Below are 13909 nucleotides of genomic sequence, written 5' to 3' on the forward strand. Positions count from 1 at the left end.
GTTATCATGACTTAACCTTAAAGGAGGGACATTGTAAAGCTGGTGTAGATAACTCCGGAATTCAGAGGAGGAGCTCCATGTTGGTAGATGTCAGCACCTGGAGGGGCACCTGTCTGCTTAGTGCTGGTACCTCTGGGGTGGTTGTCACCAGGCTGGTCCTGGGAGTGCTGGAGACTGGGACCAGGGGCCCCTGGAAGGAGGAAGGTCCATTGCTGGGGCAACATTGACTGGAACAGCAAGGTTACAGGAAAAAGGGAGTCCTCAGTTCCTTGTGCCTTTACCTTCCAAATTATTATGCTGGGGTCTAGAGGTTATTGATGAATAGAATGCAAGTTTACAGAAAGACATTTTTATGATCTTATCATGGCAACAATAACAGCATAATTATTATTAGCTAAACCAGCTTGCTTTGCCAACAAAGGTCCGTCTGTCAGGGCTATGGTTTTCCCAATGGTCATGTATGGATGTGAGAGTTGGACTGTGAAGAAAGCTGAGCGCCGAAAAATTGATGCTTTTGAACTGTGGTGTTGGAGAGGACTCTTGAAAGTCCCTTGAACTGCAAGGAGATTCAACCAGTCCATCCTAAAGGAGATCAGTCCTGGGTGTTCATTGGATGGACTGATGCTGAAGCTGAAACTCCAATACTTTGGCCACCTGATGTGAAGAGTTGGCTCATTGGAAAAGACCCTGATGCTGGGAGGGATTGGGGGCAGGAGGAGAAGGGGACGACAGAGGATGAGATGGCTGGATGGCATCACCGACTCAATGGGCATGAGTTTGAGTAAACTCTGGGAGTTGGTGATGGACAGGGAAGCCTGGCGTGCTGCGATTCATGGGGTCACAAAGAGTCGGACATGACTGAGTGACTGAACTGAACTGAAACCAGCTTGAAATACATCTCATCCTCTGTCGCCTGTTTTCATCTCTTGCTGTTCCTTGTTTACCCCCCTCTCGCCCAGACATTCTCTCATCTCAGATCTTCCTTTCAGTGGTCATCTTTGTGGTGTCTTTAGATGAAAAATAATGTAATTTCTATATGCTTTAAAAAAACCCAAGCTTTCTATACAGGATTAGATCTAAAAAGTCTGCATGGTAGAATTCAGGTTCAAATAATTCCCAGAATTTCTTAAATATGTCATGAAAGCTTACAAAACCATTGTCTGCCTTGATTCTGCTCCTCACTTCTACCATGTGGTCTTGCCTTCCTCTGAACTCACATTTTATGTTGCCTCATTCAAACTGCGCTTAATCTGCTATGTAGTATAAGAAATGTCTTGTGTTTATTCTTTCGTTGTCATATGTACAAAATGCAAGATGAGAGAATTCACCTTGGATTAAGGTGACAGTTATGCCAGTGTAGTCCGTGTAATTGTCACTCCTAACGTAAGTTATGGAGAAGGAAATGGCAACCCACTCCAGTGTTCTTGCCTGGAGAATCCCAGGGCCCGGGGGGGAGCCTGGTGGGCTGCCGTCTGTGGGGTCGCAGAGTCGGACACGACTGAAGTGACTTAGCAGCAGCAGCAGCAGCAACATAAGTTAGGGAATTCTACTTATAAACCTTAAAGGGGTCTGGATATAAATATCTAGCATATAAGCCTTTTTTTCCCTCTTAGATAATGTTATGCATTAAAGCAAGTCTGATTTTGCCAAACCAAAGTATATTTCCTTTGATCATTCGTTTCTCAGCTTTTCTATTGCCCTGGTGAAAACCAGACCAGAAAAGTGGAGTTACGTGAAGTAGTGATATTATGTTATCAAACTCCTCCAATTGTTGATCATTGTTTTGAAGGATCCTATTGTAATTTCGTAGTGTTTTTTCTGTCTGAGAGCAGTAATTGCTTTTCTTTATTTCAGTTTGATTTTAATTTTAACTTTTTAATTGAGATATAAAGCCAGTTTATAAATGTAGTTGGTGATATTAAAGTAATTGTATTTTCTTCACCTGCCAGTATGTATACATGTAGATTTTTATACAATTTTGTAAATCTGTCAAGTTACAAAGATATCCTCATGTGCAGAAGTAACATGTTTTCTCATTCATTGTGTTCTTAGCTTCCTCACAAAATAACTGATGTTAAATCTTTTTTGAAGAAAAAACTCTAAAAGTTGAGAATCTTGCCTCTTCCAAAGAGTGAGAATGTAAAATAGATTTCACAGCCTCACTTTGTAAACCCTAGATTTAAACAATTGGTTGGGTTGCTATCACTTACTCTCTGTGGGTTCAGATTAAATCTTTTTTTTTTTTCTGGTTATTCTGACTTCTCTGCTCCCTGAATAATTTTGCTTGTACTGGAGTGTCATTTGTCGTTAAAAAGCTGTTTCTATTTCTCAGATAAATTAAAGCTTCATTACCGGTATTTGTACTATTTTTTAGGCATTGCTTCATCATGAGAAATCTAAAGTTACTTCGGAGCCTGGAGTTCAGGGATATTCAGGTTCAAGGGAAACCACAGTGCCTCTCTCTCCGAACCGAGCAGGGGACAGTGCTCATCGGCTCAGAATATGGACTGGTAGAGGTAGACCCTGTCACGGGAGAGGTAAGTTATTGATGGAAGATATTTGGGTGGATTCTGATATCTCGCCTTAATTATATTTTGCTACTAATGTATTTTAGGTGATGATATTCTTAGTCCCTTTTCCCCTGACTCTGTAAATTTTAGAAAATTGTACTTTTTAGCTTCATGTTTTATTGGATATCTCCAAAGAGACCAGGTTTTTGTTTTTAAGTTTGCTTGGCAAAAGAAGCATATTAACTGTTTTCTTTGTTAAAGATGATAGTGTTGTGATATTTCTCAAGTGAAGGTTTGGATTTTAATCTAGGAAAAATTTTTGAAAGCTTTTGTATTATAAAAGAAACATTTAAAAAATGTTTTACTTCTGGAAATGTTATGAATTGTTCTTGAGAGTAGATTGACTTAATTTGCTTGTTTGTCTTGGTGAAAGGTGAAAAATGAAATTCCTTTGGTGGCAGAAGGCTTTCTCCCAGAGGATGGAAGTGGCTGCATCATTGGTATTCAGGACTTGCTGGATCAGGAGTCTGTGTGTGTGGCCACAGCCTCTGGAGATGTCCTGCTTTGTAATCTCACCACACACCAGGTAAGCGAGGGAGACCAGGGAGGAGGAAATCTCAAGTATCCTCAAACGTCTTTTTTTGTATCATGTCAATAGTTTTTCATAGATGTTTAAAATACCAGGAGCCATAATATTTAGGCATTTTGCAAATTATAGTCTTTACATTTTACGGTTCTGTACAGAAAATTGTTGGCATGGTTTTATCTGTGTTTCAGTATTCTTCTTAAACTCAGTTTTGTCTGCTGCATTTATTAATTAGAACAATGAGAGCATTCCAGATAAGAACAAAACCTCAAACCTGGCCATTCTTGTGTGGTATGGCTCACCTCTTGCTAGAATCCGATCCTGAGTTGTAACCCTTATTTTTCAGCTTAGGAAGTCTTTGGGATGTTTAGATGGCTCATGTTTTCTCTTAAGAATGCTGAGTAGGCCTCTTTTTGATGACTGACTGTAGAGTCCCTGAACTACAGATACTAAGGTGATACAGTTTCATTTTGTGCACATTTTATGAGCATCAGAGGAGATAGATTTCAACGACTTGCCTCCTTCTCTACTCTAGCATAAGGCTGAGTTTCTGAATTTCTTTACTCACCTTGATAGCTTTTTAAACTTCATTGATAACTCCCTTAGCTGTGATCTCTTTAACACTGATGTGTCACGAGAGTTATATTACTAATCATGGGATAATAATAATAACAGCTGGCATTTATTAAATATTTACAGCGTGCCAGGCACTTTTTTTTTTCCTGCCAGGCACTTTTTAAAGTATTTTTCATGCAAAATTACATGAATTTTTTAATTTTTCACTATAACCTTGTGAAGTAGCTAGTTGTTTTCTCATTCTTCAGGAAAGGAAATTGAGGCTAGGCCAAGGTCAAACAGTTTTCAGGTGAGCTTTGAACCCTGGCAGTGTAAATCTGGTACCTTTGCTTTTAATGGTTCCATTTAGTACAATGATAAACCTTCCTCTCAGTTCCTGGTGAGAAACATCAAAGCCACCAAGTGTAAATTGGTGTTTCTTACATTTAAAAGGTGTGCGTTTACTTGTGAAACATTTTGTGGGATTTTTTCCTAATTACTGAGCTCCTGTAATCCACGGGTCTCCATCAGATGGTACTGATCCTCCCTATTTATGGCATCACAGTGTCTGCAAGACAGAATCCATGTATTCCTTCTTGTGCCTTATCAGACGTTCACCATCTATTTGCCAAATTCCTTTTTAGCCTCACCTCCCACCCCCATCATTCCTGTGTATGTGTATACTGTATGCTTTAGTGGCAGCTGATTTTTAACTGCTCTTTTTTATAATTCTGTGCCTTAACACCACATTTTTTCCCCCAGTCTCTCCTTCCTAGCCCTGTTTCTATCCTTTAAAGCACCTCCTCAGAGAGGCTTTCCTGAACTCACCTGGGCCATTTGTCATTCTTTGCTCTAATTCCCCACTTAATTCCTGGAGACCTCAGTTACAGCCCTCACCCCACTGTAGAGGCACCTTTTAGCTCTTTAATGGGAGGAATGGAGTGGCCGTCGTCACATCTAGTCCCCATGGTCTGTGTCACGCCTGATCTGTTAATACCTGTTACTGAAAAGATGTTTACTGCTTAATTTCACCTTGGGGTGTTTTGTTGTGAATTATTTTGATTACGGTCATAACAAACATTTATCAAGGTGCTTATATTTTCATATTTCTCTTAACATTTCACAATGTCTCTCTCAGCTGGAATGTGTCGGAAGTGTAGCCAGTGGTATCTCTGTCATGAGTTGGAGTCCTGACCAAGAGCTGGTGCTGCTTGCCACAGGTAAGCATGTCACCGGTCCCTAACTCGTGACTTTATCAGACATGACTCCTGACAGCTCAAAGACTTAAGTTTTAGGGTGCTTAGGTTTCAAAACAGCGTTTCTTGAAACAATTGAGTTAAGTTTTACTTGTGAACACGTTGTTTTAAAAAGTTACTGCGAAGTCTGTAGTTATAGTTAAAAATGTCAGCAGTGTTTGTTTTGATATCCTCTTAAGAGGAAGAGTTGCTGTATAAAATAAACTGATTCTGAAAACTGCTCTTCCAGTCCTTTTTTTGTCCTATAATTCTTTTCGTTCTGGCTGAGATTCTGTAAACCAGCATCCTGATAAGCTATACACTCGAAGAGGTATCTTGGTGACTAAACAGTTGCAGTTAGTGGAGGAGGAAGGGCTATGTGCATTTTTATGTCAGTTTGACATACATAAATAGCTGAGAATAAGCACCAGGTGACTTACACAGTCAAAACTTTTTTGTGTGTGTAATGAGAGTCAGAACATTTTGAATGAATTCTGTCTTCCCTATTTTGCTTACAAACTCTTCCACTTCAGCTCTGTATCTTGCAGTGCTGTAGATACTTACGGAACGGCAGGTTTGTTAAATGAGAACAAAATCATTCTTGTTTGTGCTCCTTCAAGGTCAGCAGACCCTAATTATGATGACAAAAGACTTCGAACCAATCATGGAACAGCAGATCCACCAGGATGATTTTGGTGAAAGTAAGTATAACTTTTGTTTGAAACATTTTGTGACTTTTCTTGCCACTGATGGTCATAAGCCCAAAGAGCTATGAAGCTTAAACCCTGACTTAATTAAGTGTCTGATAGCCCAGTTCCTTCAGTTCATTGCAGCTCTTAAAAGGCATTCCTCTGGTGGCTCTTCAGGTCTGAGAGTTGGCTTTGTCAGTAACCTGGGAAATAAGAATCTGTGCTTATAGGTTGGGTTGTTATTGCCCAAACCCAGATTAGGCTTAGTCATGGGGTTTGATGAAAAGGACTATACTGGCTGGAATAAGGAGAGCATTTCTGATACATGGTTTGGGGGAAAATACAAGAGAGGTGGGTAGAGAGCTGACTTCTGTTCCTATTGATTAGACCTGAGTTGTCATGGGAACCATCAGATTGTTTTCTTGCTCGGATCTAGCTGAGGTGATACGGGCACTAGGCCATGGAAGTATTGAAGAGAAGAGTGGAGATGCTTCTTGAGTCTAAGCAGCTCTGACTAACTTGAGGGTACCAGGTAGCTGGCTTGATTGAGGAGGGGAATGGGGGCGATGGTATTTTAACTTTTGCTGAGTTCTCACTTCATGTAGTCTTGTTCAACCAACTTAGAAATCATTTAGAAAATTGCTGCTCATTTTTTCATTCAAAAATAATTTGTTCAGAAATAATGTTTGAATCACAGCAGGATCCTCTATGACCCACATCCCAGAATTTTAGAAACAAAAGCAAAAATAAACAAATGGGACCTAATGAAACTTAAAAGCTTTTGCACAACAAAGGAAACTATAAGCAAGGTGAAAAGACAGCCCTCAGATTGGGAGAAAATAATAGCAAACGAAGCAACAGACAAAGGATTAATCTCAAAAATATACAAGCAACTCCTCCAGCTCAACTCCAGAAAAATAAATGACCCAATCAAAAAATGGGCCAAAGAACTAAACAGACATTTCTCCAAGGAAGACATACAGATGGCTAAAAAAACACATGAAAAGATGCTCAACATCACTCATTATCAGAGAAATGCAAATCAAAACCACAATGAGGTACCATTACACGCCAGTCAGGATGGCTGCTATCCAAAAGTCTACAAGCAATAAATGCTGGAGAGGGTGTGGAGAAAAGGGAACCCTCTTACACTGTTGGTGGGAATGCAAATTAGTACAGCCACTATGGAAAACAGTGTGGAGATTTCTTAAAAAGCTGGAAATAGACCTGCCATATGACCCAGCAATCCCACTTCTGGGCATACACACTGAGGAAACCAGATCTGAAAGAGACACGTGCACCCCAGTGTTCATCGCAGCACTGTTTATAATAGCCAGGACATGGAAGCAACCCGGATGCCCATCAGCAGACGAATGGATGAAGAAGCTGTGGTACATATACACCATGGAATATTACTCAGCCATTAAAAAGAATTCATTTGAATCAGTTCTAATGAGATGGATGAAACTGGAGCCCATTATACAGAGCGAAGTAAGCCAGAAAGATAAAGACCATTACAGTATACTAACACATATGTATGGAATTTAGAAAGATGGTAACGATAACCCTATATACCACATAGAAAGAGACTCAGATGTATAGAACAGACTTTTGGACTCTGTGGGAGAAGGCGAGGGTGGGATGTTTCAAGAGAACAGCATTGAAACATGTATATTATCTAGGGTGAAACAGATCACCAGCCCAGGTTGGATGCATGAGACAAGTGCTCGGGCCTGGTGCACTGGGAAGAGCCAGAGGGATCGCGTGGAGAGGGAGGTGGGAGGGGGGACCGGGATGGGGAATACATGTCAATCCATGGCTAATTCATGTCAATGTATGACAAAAACCACTGCAATGTTGTAAAGTAATTAGCCTCCAACTAATAAAAATAAATGAAAAAAAAAAAAAAAGAAATAATGTTTGAGTAGGTACTGTGGCTAAAACTGCTTTTTCCTTAAGGGATCCCGTTGGTTCAATAATAATAGAACATTGCAAGTATTAGGGTGACAAAAGGAGAGAAAAGGAGACATGGGGAGGGAAGACTTCCCAGAGGAGGCCAACTTGAGCTGAGCTCTGGCTTATCTGGTGTTGGGTAGATGCGGGTTGAGGATGTGGGAGCGGTCCAAGTAACTGAATCAGTTCTTTCCAAGGCAGGATGTTTCATAGAAGCCTTTGACACGTCTTGGCTGGTTCAGGCAACTGTGAGTACGTCAGCATTGCCTAGTGAGAGGATATGGATGTGGAATGAAATAAAAGGGAGAGATTTTGATTAAGTTTGATAGAGAATTTAGACAGTGAATTATAGGAGATCAGTCATGAAAGGTTTTGATGATGCACAATTGATTGTTGAGAGGGAAGAGACTGGAGACAGGGTGACCTGGTAGGAAGCTGCTACAGGAACCCAGGTGAGAGATGAAGGTGTGGGACTAGAAAAGGGGAAAAATGCAGAAAAGTTTTGATTCTCAGTGAAGATAGGAATACATTTTTTGGAATTATGAGAAACATTTTAGGATTATACATGCCTGGTTCCTCTTTTACCCTAGCTAGTTTGAGAAATACCAGTTTAGAGAATGGTGTGTAAGGTGAAGGAGAAAGTTTAGTTGGACTGTCGCCAGAAACTCAGGTTGTGAAAATAAAGATGCCAGTACCTGAGAGGAAAGGTGGGGAAATGTGGTCTGTGAGAGGTGGGTGGTGAGTTCTGTTTGGAATTTGTTGGAGGGTCATATGGGATCACCACATGAAGCAGGTAAATTAGAAGGAGCTGATGCTCAGCAGAAGCCGGAGCTGTGGGCTGGGAGTCGTTGACAAGCTCCAGTTTTGCTAGCTCAGGGAGCAGGTATGGAGCTGGATCTAGGGTCCAGGGGGGGGGACTCTGGGGCATCCAGCTTTGAGGACAGTCATAGAGGTAAGAAGCACACAGCTTTGCATGGGAAAGTGCTCTCTAGTTCATCCTGCCAACTTTTTCATAAGTCTGATAGAGTATGTCAAAGGAGGAGGAGTCCAAGTCAGGGTCCTGGGTCTTAAAAATGTATTTGTCAGTACAAAAAGTCACTCTGTGAAGTGGTGGATAGATGTGTTTCTTGTAACCCAGGTGTCAAACTTGTTCTGTAAAGAGCTGGATAGTGATGTTTTCCGGCTTTACAGGCCGTATGGTCTCTGTTCCAGCTGCCCAACTCCACTGACATGGTAGGAAAGCACCCAGAGATAATACATAAGGAAATGGGTTTGGCTGTGCTCCGGTACAAGTTTATTTGTAATGATGCTGTAATGATTTGTAATGAGGCTATAGTTTGCTGATTTCTGTGGTAGTCCCATCACTTATTATCTGATCCCCCACTGGGAGAGGTTTTCTGCTTCCCTCCAGACCCTTTACCTCTCTGGAAACTTTTGCATAGAAACCCAGGGGCATGCACCAGCTAGGCACTACTGTTTGAATACAACAGCAGGGCATGCTCTGCGGTGTGATCTATACAATACTTGGATGTGCCCAAGCAGAGCAGACTGGAAACAGTCGTGCCAACCCATAATTCATAGAAATTATAAGCAGCCCTGCTTCGGCAGAGTCAGCATCAGTTGTAGGGAGGAAGTATTTGGGTCCTGAATCTGATGGATGCTCTCAAGAACATCTCTGTCATAGCTGTCCATCTGGAGGATGCTGGATCCTACTTCCAGGAACAGAAGAGCTGCATCATTTCAGCAACTCTGACTTTATGTTTTAGGTAGTAAGCTCAGCATTATGATTTAAAAAGAAGCCCAACTTGGAAGGCAGAAGCCCTGTGATATAATTTTGGCCTTTGTCCCTGAGGGGGTCTCAGTCTCTGTCTCTGTGAGGAGTTGAATTCCATAATCTGTGATCTCCCTCACTAGCAAGGAGGCTGGATACATTTAGCAAATTGAACATTTAAAATTGGAATTTTATTCCCGGCTCTTAGTTCTTATGTTTTTGTTATCCATGGACATATCACACAGATTTTTCACGTTTCGTTATTCTTTCTTGTCAAGTGAGGTAGATTGCTGACTGTCATCAAGGGAATTTATATATGATGGCAGTAATGTTCCAAAATAAGAGTATTTCAGAGTCTTCAAAATCACTGAGCATATAATGTGAAACATAGGTTTTTAACATCTTGACTGCTGGTCAATTTATTGAGAAGTCTCAGAGGACCCAACTTCTTGAATCGGCCTTTATTTTATTTAGCTTATTGATGGTCTTGCATGTTCTCTCTCAATTGTTCTCTAGGCAAGTTCATCACTGTTGGTTGGGGCAGAAAGGAGACGCAGTTCCATGGATCTGAAGGCAGGCAAGCAGCTTTTCAGATGCAAATGGTAAGGTTGGTCTGATGGATAAAGAACTTTGTTTGGAACAAATAGAAGTTCTGCTTCCCACCAGGAACTCTTGAGTGTCCAGATGTTACAGAAAGGAATCCAACTGCTTGCTGCTCTAAAGCCAATCAAGAGGCAGAGTTGGTGGAAAGGAAAGTTTGCTTTATTCTGGATGCTGACAACTGAGAGGGGAAGGGGGTGCACTTCTCTCCAAAGGCTGGCATTCCCTGCCCCCCAGCCCCACCCGAGTATCCACTGGGCAAGAGTTTTTATAGGCTGAGTGACAGGACTACATGCAGAAACAGTAAAGTCAACTCTGGCAGTCACCTTGAAATTGGTCATGTGGTGGTCTGATCCATGTCATCTTGATAAGTACAGTTAATCTTTAGTTCTAGGGTCAGTTTGTTCCCGTTTCTTTGAGGCCAGTTCTCAGAATTGCGGCAACTTTTGTCATGGCTACAGTCCGGTCATCATGTAGTTAACTTCTTTCACCCAGTGGGGGGTTTTAGAATCTCTAAGATAGCTCACAGGATATGGCTCAGAAAATTAGCTATGTCCGTTGAGGAATTAAAGGTCCTTGACCGTGCTTAATGACTAAACTACTATTATTTAATCTTGTTTGGCTGTTTTCCTTTGTTTCTTCATTTTTCTCACCTCTCTGTTTGAATTTATTGTTTAGCTGAAGTTTTTCCATGGACAGAAGGCAAGCTGAGGCCATGGTGGCGGGGGTGGGTTGGGGGGCAAGGACCACCAAGGGTCCTGCTCTGTTTCACAGGTAGAGGGTGGTCATGGACATAAGCTGCTTAGAGACATTAGTGAATGAGAAAGATCCTCTTTTTCTTTCATACTGCTAAGTTTGTCATTTTTTTTCACAGAATAATTACAACCAGTATTTATTAAAAAAAAAAATTCATTGCAGACAGAAATGAAATACTCTGTATCCCTTCCTGACACTCTTCCGCTTCCTCCCTAGAAGGAGCTGCTCTCCTGTATTCATTGTTGAGAATTCATGTGTATGTTTTTATACTTTTCCTATATACGTTTATATTAGATTTTTTTTCTTTTCCTGATTTCTCTTCTTGAATGAAATTCTTATGTTTTCCTTCTTTCTGGATACATTTTGAAGATGGAGCCTACAGGACTTATTGATAATAGATCAAATATGGGGTGAGAGAGAGATGAATTGAGGATCATCCCAGGATATGGGCCTTTTGTAGAATGGAATAAAATGGAAGCATTTTTGTCTGTACTACATGGGAGATTTGCGTGAGCTGACCTTCTAGAATAGATGAAAATCATACACTGCCTGCCATTTGCATTTCCCATCCATAATTTATTTCATGTAACTCATACTTTGTCTCAGCCCTTCACTGGAGGAAGTTTATATTCTATACTGTGGGGCAGTGTCATTGAGAATAAATCTTGTTAGGCTGCTATGTATTCCCTGCTGTGCCGATTGTAGCATTAGCGCCATTCTGACTTAGCTGTCACTGGAAGGTGATGAAGGCTGCCTATGTGGTCACTGGTCCCCAGCCCAACAGAATTGGCTTCTGTCTTCAAGGCTTTCAGGACTAAGATGCAGGTGGCACTTGAAACCTTTCTTCCATGGATTTACATGTATTCCCCATCCCAGTCCCCCCTCCCACCTCCCTCTCCACCCAATCCCTCTGGGTTTTCCCAGTGCACCAGGCCCGAGCACTTGTCTCATGTACCCAACCTGAGCTGGTTATCTGTTTCACCCTAGATAAATACATGTTTCATATCAATGTATAACAAAAACTACTGTAATGATGTAAAGTAATTAGCCTCCAACTAATAAAAATTAAAAAAAAAAAAAATAATAATAAATAAATAAATAAATAAAATTAGTTACAAAACAAACAAAAAAAAAAAAATAAAGACACTCTGAAAGATGTAACAAAAAAAAAAAAAGAAACCTTTCTTCCTTCTGTGCTGCGGAACGAGACGCTTATCCATGTTTTCATCATGGCTGCTGGCTTACCTCCTCTATCTGTTCCTTGCCCACCTTCCTCTCATCTTCTTCATTCTTCTGTGCACTGTTGCAAAGCTTACACAGTAAATAACATGGTACTCTCTCAAATTTAGACAAACATTTATTTCCGTATATAGTTACCTGATAGATTCCTTTGTTTAATATTTTTAATATCTAGATCTACAGCTCTTTCTCTGTTGCTGTGCCTCGAGGCCACTTTCTAATGCCCAGAGAAGGATTTTGTCTTGTTTTAGGTTGAGGATTTCTGGGTCTAAGGGCCCATCCAGAAGGGTTCCTGAGGGTTCTGTGAATCTCATTTTCTAAGTAGCTTAAACCTTACATAAAAGATTTAACTTTAATAGCCTGAGACTGGTTAGATTCTAGATCATTTAAGGCCCCCAGTAACATCTGTGTTTTTCCCTCTCTTTAGCACGAGTCTGCTTTGCCCTGGGATGACCATAGACCACAAGTTACCTGGCGTGGCGATGGGCAGTTTTTTGCTGTGAGTGTTGTTTGTCCAGAAACAGGTATGGAAATAAGTTGCAGTTAAATAAAACTTTAAAAAAAATCTTACTTAGTTCAGGGAGTTTTTCTTTCTTTTGTTCCGAGGGTTTACTTTCATTGCACATGACCTAACAATGTGCTGCTTTAGGTGCTAAATGCATAAAGAACTAAGCATTAGAAGAGTTCTTTGAGGCTGTTTTTCCAGCCTCCTACATATTAGATACAACATTTTAGCAAGATTAATCTAGTTGGCTTTGTAAAATCATGACAGTTTTTATTAACAAGGAAGACGTCTGGAAGTTCTGACTTGGCAGCATTTATCACAGTGCTCCAAGTTTTGTCATCGTCATTTCTTCCCCCTCTTTCTACTGCACAGGGGCTCGAAAGGTCAGAGTGTGGAGCCGGGAATTCGCTTTACAGTCAACCAGTGAGCCCGTGGCCGGACTGGGACCTGCTCTGGCTTGGAAGTGAGTGCGAGAGGGAGTCTTTAACTTCCTCCCCAGAGAGAACGAGGGTGGGGTGGTGGTACCTATTGAATATAGGTATTTATAAGTCACAGGAGGATAATCACTTGTTCTCATTTGACTATAAGCCTGTATCTTTCTTAGTTTTCTGAAGTCTGAATGTGGTTTGAGTAGTAGATTCTGAGCTTCGCTGACCTCATCATTGCAAAGCCGACACGTTTTGTTGCTGTAGGCAGGGCCTACAGGAATCCACTGTGTAAAACAGCAGGAGGTGCTCAGAAGGGAAGTTGCAGTCTGCAAAGTTCGGTGGGGCAGTGGCGCTTTGGGGAAGACTAGGAAAGGGACTTCCATTCTCTGCACAAGCTCCCACACGAAGGGGACCTGTTCGCTGAGGAATGGGCAGGCTGCATTCGGGCCCAATTCACCTGTTGACTCAGTTCCCTTTTGCAGGTCACACCTTCTTGTCATATGTGGCTGTCCTGATTATAGTTAGAAGAAATAGCTTCTGTCTCAGAAGCATCTGTTATAGGCAAAACCTAGGTCTCTAGGTTTTAAACGTCTGTTTCCCACTGTTGTTTGAGTGGCAGTTGGATGATAGTGCAAAGAGAGAGATGTATTTAAATTAAAATTCTAGAGACAGATAAAAAACAGGATGCAGTGATCAAGCTTTTTTCAGTAGATTGAGAAGTCTTTAAGACTGCTTACCTGAGCATTACTGAATACATGGAATATTACTGAAGACACATAATTGAAGGAGAAGTAGGTTGTGGCATTATTGGACATTACACTGGGAATGGTTTAAATAGTTTATTGGTATTTTTCGAAAGTCAGCCAAGTGCAGTCTAAATCTGATGCTTTGTGGGCAAATAGAATCTGTGTGTACAAATCAGGAAAAGGCACTGCCTCCTCTGGGTAGATTGAGTCCCACACTAGAGTGACTGCTTGCCAGGAAATACAGAATTTAAAACTTCCTTGGGTGGAGGCTTCTTGTTTTTGTAGAAAAAAAATTGTTTCTTTGAATTTCATCTTGTTCTTCACCAGCTGGGTGAA

General features: G+C 41.1%; 1 protein-coding gene across 1 annotated transcript in view; it reads left to right on the forward strand.

The window, feature by feature from the left end:
* The window catches only part of ELP1 (elongator acetyltransferase complex subunit 1), a 58733-nt gene that overhangs the window by 1739 nt on the left and 43085 nt on the right, over positions 1 to 13909 (forward strand). Inside the window, exons 2-8 of the mRNA XM_070459335.1 lie at positions 2375 to 2537; positions 2944 to 3096; positions 4790 to 4871; positions 5507 to 5587; positions 9816 to 9901; positions 12322 to 12418; positions 12772 to 12862. Of these exons, the coding sequence (XP_070315436.1) occupies positions 2388 to 2537; positions 2944 to 3096; positions 4790 to 4871; positions 5507 to 5587; positions 9816 to 9901; positions 12322 to 12418; positions 12772 to 12862 (740 nt within the window). The 5' untranslated portion in view covers positions 2375 to 2387. The remainder of the gene's footprint in view (positions 1 to 2374; positions 2538 to 2943; positions 3097 to 4789; positions 4872 to 5506; positions 5588 to 9815; positions 9902 to 12321; positions 12419 to 12771; positions 12863 to 13909) is intronic.

Source organism: Odocoileus virginianus, chromosome 31 (assembly GCF_023699985.2).
Source record: "Odocoileus virginianus isolate 20LAN1187 ecotype Illinois chromosome 31, Ovbor_1.2, whole genome shotgun sequence".
In the NCBI taxonomy this organism is placed as follows: Eukaryota; Metazoa; Chordata; class Mammalia; order Artiodactyla; family Cervidae; genus Odocoileus; species Odocoileus virginianus.